Below are 23,270 nucleotides of genomic sequence, written 5' to 3'. Positions count from 1 at the left end.
GTGCTCACTACTAAATTACAAATCATTGCTAATTAAAATTGGCTTTGATATACCTTGGGATCCGGGTGGATTCATTACTTGAGCACTATATGCCTAGCTTAATGGCTTTAAATAAAGCGCTGCCAGGGAGACAACCCGGAAGTTTTAGAGAGTCATTTATTTCTTTTGAGTGCTTTCATATAGTTTAAAAACAACAAAAATAAAGAGGGAAACCCAAAACTTTTTCAAAAAGAAAAGCGAAAGTGAGAAAGACGAGCATTGTTAATGTGGGAGCTAGCCTTGAACTTTGTTCATGCTCACGGAAACTTTGTGAATCTTGATTACAGAAACTTTTAAATAAAAATAATTATCCCCGTGTACAATTCCATTGTATTATAAAAATAATATGCCAAGGTTTGCCTTTAGGATGTTTACATTTGCTTGATGGTTTGTACGGTGCAGGACAGAAACTTTGGCTGTAGTGAGCGATTTTACATTTTTAGCTGGAACGTCAAATGGTTCTGATTCTTTTTGCAATGTCTTTATGTACAAAATTTTTATTTTTCCTAATTTGTGCATAATTTTTCAAGTATCATAAGTATGGTGAATGTTCAGATTGCTACAGACTGTTCTGTTTTAGACAGATTCTGTTTTTGATGCATAGTTTACTTGTTTTGATGAAACTATCGATTCATATTAGTGGATTAAGCCATTAAAAAGTTATATTGCAGTAGACACAATGCAAAAACAAAATATGAATTGGTTTGCAACAGTACTTAGAGTAGTGATTTGCTTTATTATACTAACGGATCTTACCGAGTTTTCTGTTGAAGTTTTGTGTGGATGAAGTGTTCGATGATCGAGAAGGTCTCAATGTGAGAAGAAGGAAGAGAGGCAAGAGCTCAAGCTTGGGGATGCCCGAGGCACCCCAAGTAAATATTCAAGGAGACTCAAGCGTCTAAGCTTGGGGATGCTGGGGAGGCATCCCCTCTTTCTTCAACAAGTATCAGTATGTTTTCGGATTCGTTTCGTTCATGCGATATGTGCAAGTCTTGGAGCGTCTTTTGCATTTAGGTTTTTACTTTTCTTTTATGCACCATGCTGGTATGAGATGGTCCTTGGTTGATTTATAGAACACTCTTTGCACTTCACTTATATCTTTTGAGTATGGCTTTATAGAATGCTTCATGTGCTTCACTTATATCATTTGAAGTTTGGATTGCCTGTTTCTCTTCACTTAGACAACCGCCATTTGTAGAATGCTCTTTTGCTTCAGTTATATTTGTTAGAGTACGGGCATATCTTTTGTAGAAAGAATTAAACTCTCTTGCTTCACTTATATCTATTTAGAGAGATGACAGGAACTGGTCATTCACATGGTTAGTCATAAAATCCTACATAAAACTTGTAGATCGCTGAATATGATATGTCTGATTCCTTGCAATAGTTTTGCGATATAAGGATGGTGATATTAGAGTCATGCTAGTCGGGTAATTGTGAAATTGAGAAATACTTGTGTTGAGGTTTGCAAGTCCCGTAGCATGCACGTATGGTGAACCGTTATGTAACGAAGTCCGAGCATGAGGTGTTTATTGATTGTCTTCCTTATGAGTGGCGGTCGGGGACGAGCGATGGTCTTTTCCTACCAATCTATCCCCCTAGGAGCATGCGCATAGTACTTTGTTTCGATAACTAATAGACTTTTGCAATAAGTATGTGAGTTCTTTATGACTAATGTTGAGTCCATGGATTATACGCACTCTCACCCTTCCACCATTGCTAGCATCTCTAGTACCGCGCAACTTTCGCCGGTACCATAAACCCACCATATACCTTCCTCAAAACAGCCACCATACCTACCTATCATGGCATTTCCATAGCCATTCCGAGATATATTGCCATGCAACTTCCATCATCATCATATACATGACTTGAGCATTCATTGTCATATTGATTTGCATGATCGTAAGATAGCTAGCATGATGTTTTCATGGCTTGTCCATTTTTTGATGTCATTGCTACGCTAGATCATTGCACATCTCGGTACACCGCCGGAGGCATTCATATAGAGTCATATCTTTGTTCTAGTATCGAGTTGTAATATTGAGTTGTAAGTAAATAAAAGTGTGATGATCATCATTATTAGAGCATTGCCCTAGTGAGGAAAGGATGATGGAGACTATGATTCCCCCATTCGGGATGAGACTCCGGACTTTACAAAAAAATAAAAGAGGCCAAAGAAGCCCAAATAAAAAAGAGGCCAAAGAAGCCCACCAAAAAATAAAAAAATGAGAGAAAAAGAGAGAAGGGGCAATGTTACTATCCTTTTACCACACTTGTGCTTCAGAGTAGCACCATGTTCTTCATATAGAGAGTCTCTTGAGTTATCCCTTTCATATACTAGTGGGAATTTTCATTATAGAACTTGGCTTGTATATTTCGATGTGGGCTTCCTCAAATGCCCGAGGTCTTCATGAGCAAGCAAGTTGGATGCACACCCACTTAGTTTTAGTTAGAGATTTCATACACTTATAGCTCTAGTGCATCCGTTGCATGGCAATCCCTACTCACTCACATTGATATCTATTGATGGGCATCTCCATAGCCCGTTGATACGCCTAGTTGATGTGAGACTATCTTTTCCCTTTTGTCTCCTCCACCGTCATATTCTATTCCACCTATAGTGATATGTCCATGGCTCACGCTCATGTATTGCGTGAAAGTTGAAAAGGTTTGAGAAACGTCAAAAGTATGAAACAATTGCTTGGCTTGTCATCGGGGTTGTGCATGATGTGAATGCTTTGTGTGGTGAAGATGGAGCATAGCCAGACTATATGATTTTGTAGGGATGAGCTTTCTCTGGCTATGTTATTTCAATAAGACATAATTGCTTGGTTGGTATGCTTGAAGTATTATTATTTTTATGTCAAAGGATAGACTATTGCTTTGAATCACTCATGTCTTAATATTCATGCCATGATTAGACATATGATCAAGATTATGCTAGGTAGCATTCCACATCAAAAATTATCTTTTTTATCATTTACCTACTCGAGGACGAGCAGGAATTAAGCTTGGGGATGTTGATACGTCTCCGTCATATCTATAATTTTTGATTGTTCCATGCCAATATTATTCAACTTTCATATACTTTTTGGCAACTTTTTATATTATTTTTGGGACTAACATATTGATCCAGTGCCCAGTGCCAGTTCTTGTTTGTTGCATGTTTTTGGTTTCGCAGAATATCCATATCAAACGGAGTCCAAACGGGATAAAAATGGATGGAGCTTATTTTTGGAAAATATGGAAAATTTGGAAGGAAAATCAACGCGAACCAGTGCGCGAGGTGGTCACGAGGCAGGGGGCGCGCCTGCCCCCCCTGGGCGCTCCCCCTACCCTCGTGAGCCCACCGTAAGGCGGTTGACGCTCTTCTTTTGCCGCAAGAAAGCTAATATTTGGGGGGGAAATCACGGCGAAGGTTTTAGGCTAATTGGAGTTACGGATCTCCATATATATACGAAACGGTGAAACAGAGCCAGGAGAGAACGTAGAACCAGAGAGAGACAGAGAGATAGATCCAATGTCGGAGGGGCTCTCGCCCCTCCCACGCCATGGGAGCCAAGGACCAGAGGGGAAACCCTTCTCCCATCTAGGGAGGAGGTCAAGGAAGAAGAAGAAGAAGAAGGGGGGCCCTCTCCCCCTTGCTTCCGGTGGCGCCGGAGCGCTGCCGGGGCCATCACCATCACCGCCATCTTCACCAACAACTTCACTGCCATCATCACCAACTCTTCCACCTCTATGCAGCGGTGTAACCTCTCTCTTACCCGCTGTAATCTCTACCTAAACATGGTGATTAATGCTATATATTATTTCCCAATGATGTATGGCTATCTTATGATGTTTGAGTAGATATGTTTTGTCCTACGGGTTATTTGATGATCAAGATTGGTTTGAGTTGTATGTTTTATTATTGGTGCTGTCCTATGGTGCTCTCCGTGTCGCGCAAGCGTGAGGGATTCCCGCTGTAGGGTTTGCAATATGTTCATGATTTGCTTATGGTGAGTGGCGTGAGTGACAGAAGCACAGACCCGAGTAAGTAGGTTGTTTGCGTATGGGATAAAGGGGACTTGATACTTTAATGCTATGGTTGGGTTTTACCTTAATGAATCTTTAGGAGTTGCGGATGCTTTCTAGAGTTCCAATCATAAGTGCATATGATCCAAGTAGAGAAAGTATGTTATATGCCTCTCCCTCAAATAAAATTGCAATAGTGATTACCGTTCTAGTTATCGATTGCCTAGGGACAAATAACCTTCTTGTTGACAAAAGCTCTCTACTAAAACTAATTTAGTTGTGTCTTTATCTAAACAGCCCCTAGCTTTTATTTTTGTGTTCTTTACTTTCTTGCAAGCTTACCCAAAAACACCTACAAAGTACTTCTAGTTTCATACTTGTTCTAGGTAAAGCGAACGTCAAGCGTGCGTAGAGTTGTATCGGTGGTCGATAGAACTTGAGGGAATATTTGTTCTAACTTTAGCTCCTCGTTGGGTTCGACACTCTTATTTATCGAAAGAGGCTACAATTGATCCCCTATACTTGTGGGTTATCTAACACCATGGCAATTCTGCTGAAAACAACGTTAGTCCAGGTTAGTTCCATTCAAATCATGCAAGTTAGAGTCCAAAACAAGGGCAAAAGTGTTTGGAAAAGTAGATACAATGGAGACGTATCAGTGCTACTTAAGCTTATTTACGTAAACAAGAGCAAAAGAGTTCGTAAAAGTTTTCTTTTTCACTTTCAGTTTATCAACTGGATTGCTTGGGGGAGTTGATGCGTCTCCGTCGTATCTACTTTTCCTAACGCCTTTCCTCTTGTTTTGGACTCTAATTTGCATGATTTGAATGAAATTAACCTGGACTGATGCTATTTTCAACAGAACTACCATGGTGTTGTTTTTTGTGCAGAAATAAAAGTTCTCGGATTGGAACGAAATGTTGCAAGGATTTTTTATTCAATAAATAAGAATTTCTGGAGCCAAGAACCACCGGAGGGGGGCACCTGGGTGGGCACAACCCACCAGCCTCCCCCCCCCCTCTAGGCACGCCCAGGTGGGTTGTCCCCACCTGGTGGCCCCGCAGACCTCAACCCTGATGCTATAAAATCACATATTTGGCGAAAAAAACAGGGAGAACGAATTATCGTGTTTCACGAGACAAAGCCGCCGCCACCTCCTGTTCTTCATCGAGAGGCCAGATCTGGAGTCCGTTTGGGGCTCCAAAGAGGGGGATCTTCGATCTTCGTCATCACCAACCCTTCGTCATTGTCAATTCCATGATGCTCCCCACCGGGAGTGAGTAATTCCCTCGTAGGCTCGCTGGTCGGTGAGGAGTTGGATGAGATTCATCATGTAATCGAGTTAGTTTTGTTAGGGCTTGATCCCTTGTATCCATTATGTTCTGAGATTGATGTTGCTATGACTTTGTCATGCTTAATGCTTGTCACTTTGGGCCCGGGTGCCATGATTTCACATAACCATTATATCTATGTTCTAGATCCGATCTTGCAAGTTATAGTCACTTACTATGTGTTATGATCCGGCAACCCTGGAGTGACAATAGTCAGGACACTTCCCGGTGATGACCGTAGTTTGAGGAGTTCATGTATTCACTATGTGCTAATGCTTTGTTCCGGTTCTCTATTAAAAGTAGGCCTTAATATCCTTTAGTTTCCAATAGGACCCCACTGCCACGAGAGGGTAGGACAAAAGATGTCATGCAAGTTCTTTCCATAAGCATGTATGACTATTTACGGAATACATGCCTACATTATATTTGTGAACTGGAGCTAGTGTTGTATCGCCCTAGGTTATGACTGTTATATGATGAATATCATCCAACGAATTCATCGATCCAATGCCTACGGATATCTCTCATGTTGTTCTTGCTAAGTTACTACTGCTACGTTACTGTTATACTCGCCGCCAAATCAGTGCTATCACTGTTACCGTTACTATTGTTGTTGCTACTACTATAAAAGCTATCATACTACTTTGCTACTGATCACTTTGCTGCAGATAATTAATCTCTAGGTGTGGTTGAATTGACAACTCAGCTACTAATACTTGTAAATATTCTTTGGCTCCCTTATGTGAAATTAATAAATTTGGGTTGAATACTCTACCCTCGAAAACTGTTGCGGTCACATATACTTATGGGTTATCAGTCAGGAAGTTGATCCTTAGAGGATATGAACTTGATATGAAGAAGCTTCTGTGCAACACGTTCCCTCACAAAGTGATATTCAACTTTGATGTGCTTGGTACGAGGAAGGAAAACTGGATTAGATGAAAGATACGTCGCACCAATATTATCACACCAAAGAACCGGTGGTTGCTCTTGAGAGACTACCAACTCTCTCAAGAGAGACTGTACCAACATGAGCTTAGCCGTGGCATTGGCAACCGCCTTAGACTCTGCTTCAGTGCTAATCCGAGAGACGGTGGCCTGCTTGCGAGCACTCCAGGCGATCAAGTTGTGACCAAAGAAGATAGCATAGCCCCTCGTTGATCACCAGTCATCCAGGCTCCCAGCCCAATCAGCATCAAATAACACCGAGAGAGCATTCAAGGAGGTAGACCGAAGATGCAAACCATAGGTGACAGTATGAGAGAGATAATGCAGTATGCGCTTCACAGCTGACCAGTGCGAAGTCCGAGGAGCATGAAGATACTAGCACACACGGTTTACCGCATAAGAGATGTCCGGCCGTGTGATAGTCAAGTACTGCAACCCACCAACAATGTTGCGGTACTCTGTAGCATCATTTGAAGGAAGCAAGGCACCATCCAAGGCTGATAACTGATCAGTCGTAGACATAGGGGTGGTAGCATGCTTGCACTGCAACATACCTGCACGTCATAGCAAGTCCAAGGAATACTTATGCTGAGTGAGAGTTAGGCCAGCAGGAGACTGTGAAACCTCCAGACCAAGGAAGTAATGGAGAGCACCCAGATCCTTGACAGCAAAATGACCACTCAGAGCAGACAGCAGACGATCAGCAGCAGTCCTTGAGGAGATGATAAGAATAATGGCATCAACATAAACTAGCAGGTACATAGTAACCTTAGGACAATGGAACATGAACGGAGATGTGTCAGAAGTGGGCGGAGAAAACCCAAGACGTCAAAGAACTGAGCCAAGTTAGGCATACCATGCACGGGGAGCCTGCTTGAGTCCATAAAGCGCCTTATCAAGATGACTCAATGATGCGGATGAGCAGGATCAACAAAACCTGGAGGTTTCCGCATGTAGACCTCTTCCTCCAAGACCCCATGGAGGAAAGCATTTTGGACATCAAGCTGACGCAGAGACCACCCTTTGGCAATAGCCAAGGATAGAAGCACAGGAATGGTGGTAGGTTTGACAACTGGACTGAAGGTATCCTCATAATCAAGACCATACTGTTGTTTAAACCCTTTAGCCACCAGTCGTGCCTTGTACTGCTCAATAGATCCATCAGCATGCTTCTTTGCCTTAAACACCCACTTGGAGTCGATGTTGACACCACACACACGAGGAACCAAGCGCCAAGTATTATTCCTCTATAGTGCCTGAACTCCTACTCCACGACATTGCGCCAATGAGGAATCCGAAGAGCTGCCTGAAAATGTCGAGGCTCAGCAGTGGGGTCAGCATCTGTCTGTGCCATACATGCCGCAATCCATGCAACCGTGCCGTCAGTGCGGTCCTTCGGCCGAAAAATACCACTCTGACTACGCGTACGAGCACACAGAATAGTGACAGGCGGCGGAGGTGGTGGCGGAGACGGGGTCGGCAAAGATGAAGACGACGACGCAGACTACTCCCCAGATGCAGAACAAGTCACACCAGGTGACAGGCCAGGCGAGGGAGTTGGCTCAGGCGACGATGACCGCTCAGTCGACACGGGCGGGAATGCCGGCGCGGGCGCCGGCTCGGGCATGGACGTAGGCGAGGATGTCGGCTTGGTCGGCGCATCGGGAAGCCCTGTGCCCGGCTCGGCCAGCCCCGTCGGTAGGCCAGATGATCAAGTGTAATATAGCAGGGTTTTTACGCCCAAACTACGGATGTCATGTTCTCCACAGGGATCTAGAACTTCGAAGCACACATTCAAAACATTCAGAACAACGGAACATAATGATCAAACCCTAGTGATAACAAGCAGCCACTAGCACAAGTTAAAACCAAATAATAAGCAGCAGAGGTAAAGGGGTTCAGAAATAGGATTTTCTCTTTTTAGTGGTTTACTTATAATCAAACAGACAAGTAACACTAGCAGATGGAAGAGGGTTCAGACATCACACACAACTCATGCAACCAATTAAAGTAACAATAGCTCACACGACAATAACTACTAACTCAATATCCAACAAAGGGTCACAACAATTCAGCAAGGATACATGAGGATTCAGCAAAGGTACACAAGTAACAAGGTAAATTTCAGACTCAATAGTGCATATATTTAGGGAACAGGAACAAGAGAAGATAGAGATTCAAAGCCTATGGGTCTTGATGATCTTCAATTCGAAGCTGAAGACGTTGCAGGCGAAGAAGAATAAAAGCAGGACCACATTGGAGACGATCTGTAGTAGGAGAGGCTTCCGCGTGGTCGTTGAGGAAGAGTAGCAGAGAAGATTCCTTGGGAAGATCTGGAGCAGAGCACCACCAGAAGGCCCGACGCCCCTGGCCTTTAGTCAATCCTCTCCCTCTCAGTAGCGAGGAGGAGGGGAGAAGGAGTGGCAGTGGCAAGGCATAGGAGATGCGGCGCTGGTGGTGACGATGATGACTGGATGATGGCACTGGTTATGGTGGAGGCGGGTGATGGAGATGGTGGAGGCACGGTGGTGGATCAAGCGGCGCTGGCGGCGGCGTTGATGGAGGCGTAGTGGTGGATCCGGTCGTTACCCTGCCTCCCTTGCCTTCGTTTGGTGTGGTGGGTGAATAGCGAGGAGGACCAGCCGCGCGTGGCAACAGACAGCTGTATGGCCGGTCGCGCCAGCCCCCGGCTCCTCTCACGCGTGCCATAGGACGCTTCCTCTGGTTCTTTTCGGTTTTGCCCCCTTTAGAACTGAACTCCTCTCCAAGTTGATCCCTGCTTTAGTGTTGGAAGCATTTTCGATGAAGATTGGGTGCCTAAACGCACCAATTCTGCATAATATGAAGAAGTGTTGTAAGAAATGTCATAATAGGAACATTTCTGTAGGAATGAATATTTTATAAGTAATTATTGTGGTCAAATGTTTAACTTGAGATGCAAAAAGGCTTAAAATACTATATGCATAAATGTGCTATCAATTTCCCCCACACCCAGATCTTTGCTTGTCCTCAAGTAAAGGAGAATGATGGTGACACTACCCACACTGCCTAGTAAAGATGCACTTTTGGAAAGATAGTAATTCCGACAATACTGGAACTAGGCAACTGTACTCTACTGAAGCTAGATTGTGATAAGCAATAATTTATAACACACTGTAAATGTTCCAAGTCAATGGCCTTGAGTGAAAGTGAATCCTATTAATCAAGAGCTAACTGTGTTTTCAGCCCTAAGATAAGCTGGGACCCCAAAATCAATTAAAAAACAAGTTACTTATAGAATTTAAAGCACAAGTGAAGATATTATATCAGTCTCACCGAAGGAGCATACTACCGATCCTGAGAACATAGTATACACCTGGCTCGACCAATTATTATTATTATTATTATTATTATTATTATTATTATTATTATTATTATTATTATTATTATTATTATTATTATTATTATTATTATTATTATTATTATTATTATTATTATCATTGTTATCTCCCCAAAGGAACATACCACCGATCCAGAGAACGTGGTATACACCTGGTTCGACAATTATATAAAATTTTACAGTCCAATCTACCAGATTTCACAAGCCACCGATCCAGGGAACATGACATGCTACTGTAGGTCGATCGGACTTAAATAATTATAAATATTTTATTTATTTATACGAAGATTACTTAGCTTAAGTAAAATAGGAGTAATTGAAAGAGAAATCCATAGCTAATGGCACTGTTTTTCACAGACTACAGATCCAGAGATCATAGTTACTACTTAAGTGCCCCCAGCTACTTAGCTTAACTTGGGACAGTCAGACACAGCAAATCAATTCATCAGTAGGTTTCACTTAGACTCAAGGCATTCCCATTGAACGTTTACACGGAGGTATAAAGTATTCATTATCACAATTTACCATAAGAAGAAGACATCTGCATAGTTTTAGTATTAAGAGAATAAACAATCTTCTTGAGGTAAATCCTACTTTGCAGTGATGAGTAACGTGTCACAGTGCAGAAAAAGAAAGATTTTCAAGGCAATTCAATGCCAGTCCTCATACTAAATTTTCTAAAGGTTGCTTCAAGTGGAACAGAATCACCTGGTATTTGTATAATCTTCTCCCCTAGTTTCTTTTCTCCACTCTTCCCGTTTTGTATTCCCTGTTTGTGCTCCCCTTGCCTTTATTCACTGAAAAAGAAAGACATAAACACATAAAAACTCTTCTGTGAAAACTAAATAGAAAAAGAACTTATTAAAGATTCAGGTTGCCTCCTGAAAAGCGCTTGTTTTAGGTCTTTAGCTCGACCATGTCTCTTCAGTAGGGGTCAGGGTCCTGCAAGGATTGACATCACCCCTTGGCTCCCCTCACGTTCTTGAATTTCCTTCTCCAGGTCTTGATCTTCGCTTGCATTCTCATCTTCAGAAATCAGAGGTGTGTCTCCAGGGATATAGGGCTTCAGTCTTTGACCGTTTACAAGGAAGAGACCTCCAGAAGTACTTTGCACTTGGATAGCACCACTTTTCAGAATCTTCTTCACCTTGCAAGGGCCATACCATCTTGACTTGAATTTACCGGGAAATAAATGAAACCTCGTATCATAGACCAATACCAACTGTCCAAGATGAAATTCTTTCCTCAATATATGCTTATCATGCCAGATCTTGGTCTTTTCTTTGTAAATTCTTGCACTCTCGTAAGAGTCAGCTCTCAGTTCTTCCATTTCACAGAGTTGAAGTTTTCTATGTTTTCCTGCTGTATCAAGGTCCATATTGAGTTTCCTTATTGCCCATTGAGCTTTGTGTTCAAGTTAAACAGGTAGATGACATGCTTTTCCATATATTAACCTGACTGGTGACATTCCAATTGGTGTTTTATAAGCTGTCCTATATGCCCAAAGTGTGTCTGGTAATTTCAGTACCCAATCAGACCTTGACTTTGATACTACCTTCTCGAGGATAGCCTTTATTTCTCTATTAGAGAGCTCCACCTGTCCATTTGCTTGTGGGTGATATGGAGTTGTAATTCTGTGATTATGAACTCCATATTTTGCTAAGAGAGATTCTAGTTGGGAGTTGTTGAAATGCGTTCCTCCATCACTGATAACAATCCGTGGCACACCAAATCTTGAAAGATCACTTGCTTAAATAAATTGCAAACTGACTTGGAATCAGCGTTGACGGTTGGTACAGCCTCAACCCATATTGACACATAGTCCACTGCCACCAATATGTATTTGTACCCTTTTTATGATGGCAAGGGTCCAACATAATCAATTCCCCATACATCAAAGAGCTCTACTTCAAGAATTCCTTTTTGAGGCATCTCTTGCCTTTTTGAAATCTTTCCAGTTCTCTGACAAGGATCACAAGCTTCAATATAGGAATGTACATCCTTGAATAAAGTTGGCCAATAAAATCCTGCTTGCAAAATTTTTGCTTGAGTCTTTCGAGTACTTGCATGACCTCCATAAGGGGATGAATGGCAATGATAGATCACACTTTTAGTTTCACCTTCCGGCAAGCATCTTCGAACAATACCATCAGCATAATGCTTGAATAAGTAAGGTTCATCCCAAAAGAAGTGCTTCATATCTGATAGGAATTTTTTCTTCTTTTGATACCCAAAATCTGTAGGAACTTTGTTACAGACCAGATAATTAACTATATCTGCGTACCATGGTGTATAGTTTTGTATACTAGTCACTTGCATAAGATTGATCCCTGGTGAAACATCATTGATTGCCAAGGAGTCTAATGCATTGTTTTGCAATCTCGACAAGTGATCTGCCACAACATTTTCAGCTCCTTTCTTGTCCTTGATTTCCATATCAAATTCTTGAAGCAAGAGTATCCATCTAATTAACCTTGGCTTGGCTTCTTTCTTGCTGAGTAGATATCTTATTGCAGCGTGGTCTGTATAAACTACACAATGAGATCCCACAAGATATTGCCTAAATTTGTCGAAAGCATACACTACTGCCAACAACTCCTTTTCGGTGGTTGTGTAATTAGCTTGAGCATCATCAAGTGTTTTGCTAGCATAGTATATTACATGCAAATCTTTTCCTTTTCTTTGTCCAAGTACCGCACCTACAGCAAAGTCACTTGCATCACACATTATCTCAAATGGTAATTCCCAGTCAGGGGATTGCACTATTGGAGCTGTGACCAATGCTTCCTTGAGCAGGTTGAAGGATTTTTCACATTCTACATCAAAGTTGAACTTAACATCATTGTTTAGGAGATTAGTGAGGGGTTTGGCGATCTTTGAGAAATCCTTTATGAATCTTCTGTAGAACCCAGCATGTCCCAAAAAGCTCCTCACTCCCTTCACATTTACAGGTGGTGGAAGTTTTGATATTACTTCGACTTTTGCTTGATCAACCTCAATTCCTCTTTTAGATACCAAATGTCCCAAAATAATTCCTTCCCTTACAAGAAACTGACACTTCTCCCAGTTTAGGACTAGATTGTGTTCTGAACACCTCTAAAGAACTGTTGCCAGATTATTCAAGCAATCTTCATAACTTTTTCCAACGACTGTAATATCATCTATGAACACCTCCACTTTAATTCCTATCATATCTGAGAATATAGAGAGTATAAACCTTTCAAATGTTGGGGGTGCATTACAAAGTCCATAAGCTAATCTTTTGTAAGCAAATGTTCCGTATGGGCAAGTGAAAGTTGTTTTGTCTTGATCATCCGGGTGAATTGGGATTTGCAGGAATCCTGAATACCCATCTAAGCAGCAGAAATATTCATGCCTAGCAAGCCTTTCCAGCATTTGGTCAATAAATGGTAAAGGAAAATGGTCCTTCCTTGTTACTTCATTTAACTTTCTAAAATAATTGACCATTCTCCACCCTGTGACAGTCCTACTAGGAATAGTTTGCCCTTGTTCGTTTTCAATGACAGTTATTTCTCCTTTTTTGGGCACCATGTGAATGGGACTCACCCACTCACTATCCTAAATTGGGTATATGATATCAGCAGAGAGCAATTTCAGAATCTCCTTTTTGACCACCTCTTGCAAATGGGGATTTAACCTTCTTTGGTTTTCTCTAATTGGCACACTACTTTCTTTCAAGTAAATCCTATGAGAGCAGACAGCAGGTTTTATCCCTTTCATATCATCAATCGAATATCCGATAACATCCTTGTACTTTTGCAAAACTGCTTGAAGCCCTTTTATTTGCGTTTCCGTCAAATCACTGTTTACAATAATTGGCCACTGGTTTTCATTATCTAAGAATGCATACTTCAAACTTTCTGGAAGTTGTTTCATTTCTATTTGCCTTGGTTGCATCTTCTCTAATGACCTTGCACAACTTTCCAACATGCTCACGGGTCTGATTTCCTCGTATCTGATTTCACTATTGTCCTCCTCAACTACTTCACAACAATTACTTCCATACCTCTCTTCATAACCTTCTTCCAAACATTTCTGTAATGTATCAATTCTGTAGCAGTGTTCTTCACTTTGCGGAACATGTGTTGCATGCTTCATGTCAAACTCCACCTTTTCATTTCCGAACCTCAAGCTCAATTTAGCTTCTTGGACATCAATAAGTGCACCAGCTGTGGCCAGAAATGGTCTTCCAAGAATCACAGCCTCACTCTTGTCCTCCATATCTAGCACTACAAAGTCAACCGGATAAGCAAACTTCCCAACTTTGATTGGAACATCCTCAAGAATTCCAACAGGTCTCCTATATGTTGTATCGGCCAACTGAAGAGTTATGGATGTTGGATTTAATTCTCCCAAGAACATCCTTTTGCTAACTGAATGTGGTAACACAGTAACACTTGAACCCAAGTCACATAGAGCACTGTAAGTTTTGTTTCCAATCACACATGGCACACAAAAACTTCCTGGATTATCCAATTTTTCAGGCATGGAGTTCTGAATTATTGCACTGCATTCCTTTGATAGAGTTACAACTTCTGGCTCAGACATGCTTCTTTTCTTTGTTAATAATTCCTTGAAATATTTGGCATACATCTGAACATGCAAGACAGCTTCAAGAATAGGAATAGTAATCTGAACTCCTTTCATAGTTTCCAAAAATTTGGCAAATTGCTTGTCATCTTTGGGTTTGTTGAACCTCTCAGGAAAGGGAATGTTGTTGGTTGTTATTGCTTCCTCTAGCAAAGGCTCAGCTCTTGTTTGAAAACCAGGAAATTCGACTTCAGTTTCAATTCGATTATCAACTTATTTCTCCTTTATTTTCTCTGATGATGTTGAAGGTGAAGTTCCGGATGAACTTGGCCTCATAGCAGGAGGCACATATCTCTTCGGAGTAGGAAATAATGGTCCTGTCATGGCTCCACTCCTTGTAGTCACTGCATCAACTGAAGATATCGCCCCACAGTGAGCTTTCGGGTTTGGAATTGGTTGAGCAGGCAGCCTTGCTTCATTTTCTCCCACCATACTATCCATTTTGCTCACAAGCATCTTAACAGAATCTTTTAAGCCATTAACTTCATTTGCCATCTTGTTCATTAATTCCAACTGCATCTTCATGATTTCCTCCATTCCATTTGACTGAACTTTTTTTTGTTCATTCTGCCTCGGCACTTGAAATTGACTTGGATGATTTGGTGGTCGATTTCCTTGTACTGTCGATCCACTTGCATATGACTGATTGTTCTTGTACGACAAGTTTGGATGGTTCCTCCAAGAAGGATTATAGCTATTTGAGAATGGACCTTGACCTTGAGCATAACTTACTTCTGAAACCGATGATCCAATTGCTGAATAGAAGGTACATTCTGTTGAAGGATGACCTGCTTGGCCACATACATCACACATTTGAGGCACACTTACTGAAGCTACGGAGGTACCGATGCAATTTGACATGATACTATCCATCTTCTTGTTCAAGATGTCAATCTGAGCCGCCATGCTATCATTTGCGGACACATTATACACACCAGGATGTGTTGGTGCTATTGCTCTTTCACTTGACCATTGAAAATGATGAGACGCCATACTTTCAATCAATGCAAATGCTTCATCAAGGGTTTTATTCATAATTCCTCCTCTAGCAGCAGAATCGACAAAAGCTCTGGTCTGAGTGGACAGTCCTTTGTAAAAGGTTTGTAACACCGGCCATCTTTCTAAACCATGATGAGGACACATTCTGATTAAAGAGTTGAATCTTTGCCATGCGTCATACAAACTTTCTCCATCATATTGAGTAAACCTTGTTAACTTGTCCCTGTATTTGGCAGCTTTTGTGGGTGGGAAGTATCTCTCAAGAAATGTCTGCAATAAGGTCTCCCAAGTATCTTTCATATGTTCAAGCAATGAGTGAAGCCATACTCTTGCTCCATCTCTCAAGGAAAATGGGAATAGTGATAATCTGATAGCACTCGGTGAAACTCCATTTTGCTTAAGGGTGTTACAATACTCCAAGAAAGTCCTTATATGCTCATGTGGGTCTTCTAAAGCTGTTCCACCAAATCTGGACTGTTGTACCATGTTAATCAGAGCAGGCTTCAATTCAAAATTGTTCGCCTGAATAATTGGTTGAACCATTTCTCCTGGTATCCCATGATCCCTTGGGATCCACAAGTCCCTGAGCAAAGGAACTTGATCAGTCATCTTTTCTTCTTCTTGATCTTGCAAAGTTTTGGCAACTTGAAACCGCGTTTGATTCTCTCTTCTTCTCCTCAATAAAGTCCTTTCAATTTCTGGATCAAATGGCTCTAGTGAATATTTAGGTTGAAGCATAAGACAATTTCCTGTAAAATTCCTGAAATTGACACATGCTAGTTTCTCTCAAAACTGCAGCCAATGTTAGGAAATGGTTAGTTGCCTAAAATAAATCCTGATCTACTTCTACTAATGTGCTAATGGAATTTAAATCCCCGCCAACGGCGCCAAGATGATCAAGTGTAATATAGCAGGGTTTTTACGCCCAAACTACGGATGTCGTGTTCTCCACAGGGATCTAGAACTTCGAAGCACACATTTGAAACATTCAGAACAACGGAACAGAATGATCAAACCGTAGTGATAACAAGCAGCCACTAGCACAAGTTAAAACCAAATAATAAGCAGCAGAGGTAAAGGGGTTCAGAAATAGGATTGTCTCTTTTTAGTGGTTTACTTATAATCAAACAGACAAGTAACACTAGCAGATGGAAGAGGGTTCAGACATCACACACAACGCATGCAACCAATTAAAGTAACAATAGCTCACACGACAATAACTACTAACTCAATATCCAACAAAGGGTCACAACAATTCAGCAAGGATACATGCGGATTCAGCAAAGGTACACAAGTAACAAGGTAAATTTCAGACTCAATAGTGCATATATTTAGGGAACAGGAACAAGAGAAGATAGAGATTCAAAGCCTATGGGTCTTGATGATCTTCAATTCGAAGCTGAAGATGTTGCAGGCGAAGAAGAATAAAAGCAGGACCACATTGGAGACGATCTGTAGTAGGAGAGGCTTCCGCGTGGTCGTTGAGGAAGAGTAGCAGAGAAGATTCCTTGGGAAGATCTGGAGCAGAGCACCACCAGAAGGCCCGACGCCCCTGGCCTTTAGTCAATCCTCTCCCTCTCAGTAGCGAGGAGGAGGGGAGAAGGAGTGGCAGTGGCAAGGCATAGGAGATGCGGCGCTGGTGGTGGCGATGATGACTGGATGATGGCGCTGGTTATGGTGGAGGCGGGTGATGGAGATGGTGGAGGCACGGTGGTGGATCAGGCGGCGCTGGCGGCGGCGTTGATGGAGGCGTAGTGGTGGATCCGGTCGTTATCCTGCCTCCCTGGCCTTCGTTTGGTGTGGTGGGTGAATAGCGAGGAGGACCAGCCGCGCGTGGCAACAGACAGCTGTCTGGCCGGTCGCGCCAGCCCCCGGCTCCTCTCACGCGTGCCACAGGACGCTTCCTCTGGTTCTTTTCGGTTTTGCCCCCTTTAGAACTGAACTCTTCTCCAAGTTGATCCCTGCTTTAGTGTTGGAAGCATTTCGATGAAGATTGGGTGCCTAAACGCACCAATTCTGCATAATATGAAGAAGTGTTGTAAGAAATGTCATAATAGGAACATTTCTGTAGGAATGAATATTTTATAAGTAATTATTGTGGTCAAATGTTTAACTTGAGATGCAAAAAGGCTTAAAATACTATATGCATAAATGTGCTATCACCAGGTGACGGAGTGATGTCACGAGCGGGCTCGGCGGACATCCGAGAGGATGCGGGCAGCTGCTCATCCAGAAGCTCAAGGCGTGCTCCGCGCCCAGTACCTGCACCATGGTTAGATAGCAACAAGGGGGTATATGCAGCATCAACAAATTGATCAGGCAAAGGTAAAGCGTATTTCTCAGGTGCAGTGAGAGTGGTGGAGGTGACCGGAAGTGCGGAAAAAGGAAAAACATTCTCATCAAACACCACATCACGTGAAATGTAGATGCGGTTAGAGGGAACATGAAGACACTTGTACCCTTTATGACTGTAAGCATCAATGAAACTGACATAGTAATTATGGCCACTAACATAGGTTTGGGCATGGCCTCATACATTTGAAAACACAAGTTCAGGCGGTTTATTGACTGCACGACTTGACTCGGAAAAAGGAAGTTGGTGACTCTTGCCTTGCTGACAGGCATCACAAACTGCATCAACATGTCTATTTGACACTACTGTAAGCTCATGACGATGAAGTACATGGCGAACGATGGGAGTGGCAGGATGACTAAGGCGTGCATGGCAATGTGACGGAGACACACGAACACCGCTGAAAGCACTAGGAGCTAGTGGCACATCAAGTGCATAGAGACCATTATTACGCAGTCGACCTCTAAGGAGTACGTCCCTCGTGTCCCGATCCTTAACAAAAAAATAAAAATGATGAAACTCAGCAAGAACATTATTATCACGGGTAAGTTTAGGAACTGAAAGTAAACTAGGTGAAACAGTGGGAACACGAGGGACATTAAGAAGACGTAATTGTGTGGATCGACGTTTAAGAAGTGATGCCTGACCAATATATGAGATGTGCATACCTTCCCCATTAGCGGTGCGAACCTGGTCATGTCCACGGTACGGCTCCTATGTAGAGAGCTTGCCATCTCACTCGTCAGGTGATTGGTAGCTCCCATATCCATGTACCGACATGCATCAATTGGACAGGAAGGAGTATGCCCCTGCTCATAACTCGCCAGGCCAGCCTGCTTCTCATTACCCTTGCCATTGTTCTCAATCCCCAAGAAATCCTGCTTCAAGCGACGATGACATCAAGAGGCAAGGTGACCATCAAGTCTGCATAGCTGGTAGGGGACCTGAGCACCACATGAAGGACAGCAGGCACGGACTCGGCCTCCCGTCGAGGTAGTGGTGTTCCACGAGTTAGGCACGGTCGACGGAGGTTTGCCACCAGTTGGTGGCTTGTAGGGCTTGCCCTTCCCAGCGTTGCAATGTTGGTGGAAGGGAAACTCGACGTAGAGCGGCGAGCCTGGATGCGCTGCTCCGAAGCGAGGAGACGTGTGTACAACTAACGCGGCTGAATGGGAGTGTCACAACCATTGATATTCTCCACCAAATTATCATAGTCGTCACTCAGTCCATTGAGCACATAAGAGGTGAACTTCTCCGGACCAAGAGCCTTGCCAATGGAGGCAAGTGTGTCAGCCATACCCGTCACCTTGTTGAAGTAGTCAGTGACGCTGAGATCATGAAGCTTCACCTCCCCAAGCGTAGTGCAGATAGCATGAGCCCGCGCCTGAGACTGTGAAGCAAAACTGATATGAAGAGTCGTTCACGCATCTCGAGATGTAGCGGCGAAGATGACTAGTGACGAGACCCCCTTCGTGAGAGAGGACTAGATGGCAGAGAGTATGGCATGATCCTAAGCAACCCAAGCATGATGCCCCGGGTGGTATGGTGGGGGGCACGGCAGAGTGCCATCGACAAAGCCCTCCAGGTAACGACTGCGAAGAAGTGGCATCACCTAAGCACGCCACGACAGATAGTTATCCGTCATCAGCTTCACCGGGATGAGATGCGCAAAGTAGAACGGTGCATTGAGTACACCATGATCCGAAGACGGCGATGGTGCATAAAAACCCCGAGGTGAAGGACCACTCGGTAGCACGGAGGGGCCACCAGCTCAATCGACGGACCACCGTAGGGCGCCCCATACAAGAAGGACGCGCCATAAGGAGGCGCGGTCACCGAGGCAGTCGGGTAGGCGTAAAACAACGGAGCAGTCGTAGATGTAGTCGACCATGGAGGGGCCGTGGCGGCGCCGTGGGATCCTGTCGCCGGCGCTTGCTGCTGCTGTTGGGGCAGAACGCCGCTGGAAGCGGCCGCGGGCGCTGCACCATATGTCGGCGCTGGTACGCCTGGTAATCCATATGCATACGCGGGCGCTGCACCATATGCATGTTGCTGCTGGTACGGCCGGTAATCCAACCAGGAAGCAGCCACGGGCGCTGCACCAGATGCATGCGGATGTGTACAGGGCGGGGCGAGGCCATTAGGAGCGGCGGCGGCGTAGTTGCGTAGATCGGCCACTGGTGTCGCGTTCGGGACCAGACCAGGAGATGCTGCGGCGGCGTAGTGGACCGGCGGCTCGGCGGCGCCATGGGAGCCTGGAGGCATCTGGACGGGGAACGGAGGGCGGCACCGGTCTGGGCCGCGGCAGCCATGGAGGCGGCGCCCAATGGGATGAGCGGTCGCGACGCAGAAAACAAGGAGGTTGGGGCGACCTGAGCAGCGGCAGCCGGGGCGACGAAGGGTGAGACGGCGGCGGCGGTCGGGGCCGACGGCATCGGGGTGATCGAGAGATCAAACGAGACAGGAGCTGAAGCGATCGAACCTAATCTAATGCCTGTTAAACATTAGGGTTTGGGAAACTGCACGACATCCAATATGGGTGTGGCTAGAATTGGATAGTACAGAACTTATAATTTAATTTTTATGCTGCCTAGAATTGAAATTGGATGATTTCCCCTTTGTATTATTGCTTGTAAATATTTTACTACTACCTCCGTCCGGGTTTTTAGGTCCCCTCGGTGCCGCACGCTCGTACCACATTTACAGGGCCGCTCCTTCGGGCGCCATGTAAAAAGTGAAGGCGCTGCGTCTTCCCAAAGCGCAATCAATTCAAAGCTGCTGGCGTATAGCTTGCATGCAGATGGGCTATTACTAATACTACTCCACCCCGCAATACTAGTACTCCACCCCGCAGAAGCACGAACAGACGCGAGCGCGACCAGCACGCCGCGGCCACCCACGCGACAGCTTGCGAGCATGCCGCCGCGACCGAAGACGGAGAAAACGGGGCTTCGCCGCCGCCGGCGAGAGGATGCGCTGCATCACGTCGTCCATACTGCGGCGGAGGTAGGCGTGGACGACGTGGCGCTGGCGCAGCACGCCGTCGAGGTCGATCCTAACGCGGAGACCCAGGCGGGGCGGGGCTTGGATGCGCCGCCGCCCGACCTCGTCGTTGGTGGGCACGCAGAGCTCGGCGTCGACGATGGGGCGCTCGTCGAGCATGGCGTCGAGGTCGATCCTGACGCGGAGACCCAGGCGGAGCTCGGCTTGGAGGTGCCAGCGCACGCAGAGCTCGTCGTTGGTGATGCGACTCGGGGTACTCAGGTAAGTGTTCATGGTTTATTTATGCTTGTCATGTTGATGCATGCTAGCCGGTGCAGTTCGGACGCCCATGGTATTTTTCCCCGGCCAACATGGCGTGATTTGTTCTTACAACATGGCTTCGCGCAGGGCATGGGTCCGGACCTTGGCGCGCTGCTGCACAAGGTGAAGCCACTCCCGCCGAGCCATCCAACAGCTTGTGTACGACCGGCAAGACCGAGCCGCCCATGAGTGCGTCCTCCGCTTGAGCTTGATGGGAGCGATCCGCGGCTCGGGTCAAAAGCTCCTCGCCGGCGTCCTGCTAGACCTAGCGGAGGAAGGCCGACGACGCGAGCTCCAACTTGTGGTCCTCCGGCGCCCACTCCGCCGCCGGCAGTCCCATCGTGCCCACGTCCAAACGCCTCCCCTTCGCCGCCGCCGTCCTCTAAGTCTACTGGAGGTAGGTTTAGATCAAAAAACGCCATGGAGTTCTGGAAGAAGGACGAGAACGAATGAGTACGATTAAGCATGCATCATGTGTTGTTCTTATAAGGAGAATTTGAAGCTGTGTCGATGGCCGTGGCGCCATTTTTTCTCTGGCCGAGCTTTGATCGATCCGTGGCATCGTGAATTGACCAATGGATGGTTGATCGATCCGTGGCATGATGAATTGTTCAATGGATGCTAGCGAGGGAGCAAGCTGATTGGGTCACGGCGCCCACGCCGGATCATGCAAGCGAGAGTACTGCATGCACGCGTGCAAGGAAAAAGCGAAGCGTTGCATGCATGCAGTAATATCTGTGCGAAGCTCGTTGGCCGTCGCTCTGCCACAATATCTGCTGCTGCTGCAGCAGATCCTGCCTTGGTCCGTGCGTTCCGGTCGGAGGGACTTAAAAACCCGGACGGAGGTAGTATTAATTTAATGAAAATACCATTGTTCTACAGTCACATGTTCAAAAAGACACAGACGATATCTCACGCAGCCGCAGCTGGGCACTCAGCATCAGAGCAACAATCCTATAAGGTCTGATAAGATGCATGGTGAATTTTGCCTAGCTCTTTGATTGTGGATTTAGGCTAGAAGAAAGAACACTCTAGGAAGTTGATGTAAGTAATCATGGCTACTAGTAGTTGAGGATAATAGCAGAACAAAAGAGTGTCGGTCTCCCAGCAACATGGCAGTTCAACCACGGAACTAACAACCTAACATGCATATCGTTGTTCTACGATCACAGGTTCAAAAAGACACAGACGATATCCCACACAGCTGCAGCTGGGCACTTAGCATCAAAGCAACAATCCTATAAGGTCTGATTAGATGCATGATGAATTTTACCTAGCTCTTTGATTGTGGTTTTAGGCCAGAAGAAAGAACATTCTAGGAAGTTGATGTAGGTAATCTTTGGCTACTAGTACTTAAGGATAATAGCAGAACAAAAAGAGTGTCGGTTTCCCAGCAACGAGGCGGTTCAACCACGGAACTAACAGCCTAACATGCATGTTGGGATACAAAATAGGAGTGGTACTCTGGTAGTAGTAGATCAATTCCATATGAGATTACAACAACCGGCCAGCGTTGTCGTGGATTCGCTTTGTTTGTATTTGACGAAACGTGTAATGCATGATTGATGACTCGCATAATTAAGAAGCTTAGAACGCCCCCGCAAGATGAGAAAGAAGAAGCTTAGAGACGATGATGAGTGTGTTTCAGACGAAATGCGCTGTACTAGGTCTAACAGAAACACGTCACGGATCGAGCATAGTTTAGTGAGAGACGGCGGAGCAGTAGCATCATCACTCTGCAGCAGATGGCATGGATAGGCAATCCCCATGAGAACCCTGGATAATCAATCACATTCCAGATTACCGGTACGGCCAAGCTGACGGGGCGCATCTAGATTTACACGCACGATTAGAAGACAGTGACCGGTCAGCGTGGTGCCGCTCCATCATAAAGAAAAAGGTCCGGTGGGGCGAGGGAGTTGAGAGAAAGAAGAAGGGGCGAGGCATCTATCTATCCATCATCAGCGGGGCACGCTGTTTGGGCAGGTTCACCGCACGCACCAATTCCCATACTCTCTGTGCATGGGTACGCACGCTCTGCCGGCCGGACGGACGGAGTGTTGAAATTCGTCCACAGAACCGATCACATCAAATCACAATAAACACAAAACTTTTATAGCCAAGGACTTTTATCGTGCCCTTTGTTTCTCTTTTTTTTATTTTCTGTTTTCTCTTTTTCTGTCAATGTTACATGATCAACCTGGTGCATATATATATATGCAGACCAGTACACGGACACAAGCCCACGCCCATGATACAAATCCTGACCGGACTCCTGTGCAACAACTTC

General features: G+C 44.7%; 1 protein-coding gene and 1 non-coding gene across 2 annotated transcripts; both read left to right on the top strand.

Moving 5' to 3' along the window:
- The first annotated feature begins 15,448 nt into the window (after positions 1 to 15,448).
- LOC119273809 lies at positions 15,449 to 15,555 on the top strand. Its single transcript, XR_005134991.1, has one exon. It is a non-coding gene; the product is annotated as a small nucleolar RNA R71 (small nucleolar RNA).
- Positions 15,556 to 20,355: 4,800 nt separating this feature from the next.
- LOC119271523 lies at positions 20,356 to 21,504 on the top strand. The gene is made up of 2 exons (XM_037553322.1): positions 20,356 to 20,941; positions 21,068 to 21,504. Exons 1-2 carry the CDS (start codon positions 20,594 to 20,596, stop codon positions 21,167 to 21,169), a joined length of 450 nt encoding a protein of 149 aa, XP_037409219.1. The 5' UTR covers positions 20,356 to 20,593; the 3' UTR covers positions 21,170 to 21,504.
- Positions 21,505 to 23,270: the final 1,766 nt, after the last annotated feature.

The sequence above is a fragment of the Triticum dicoccoides genome, chromosome 3A, assembly GCF_002162155.2.
Source record: "Triticum dicoccoides isolate Atlit2015 ecotype Zavitan chromosome 3A, WEW_v2.0, whole genome shotgun sequence".
NCBI classification, from domain to species: Eukaryota; Viridiplantae; Streptophyta; class Magnoliopsida; order Poales; family Poaceae; genus Triticum; species Triticum dicoccoides.
The sequence above is the reverse complement of the archived record's forward strand: the minus strand, read 5'-3'. Positions and strand labels throughout refer to the sequence as shown.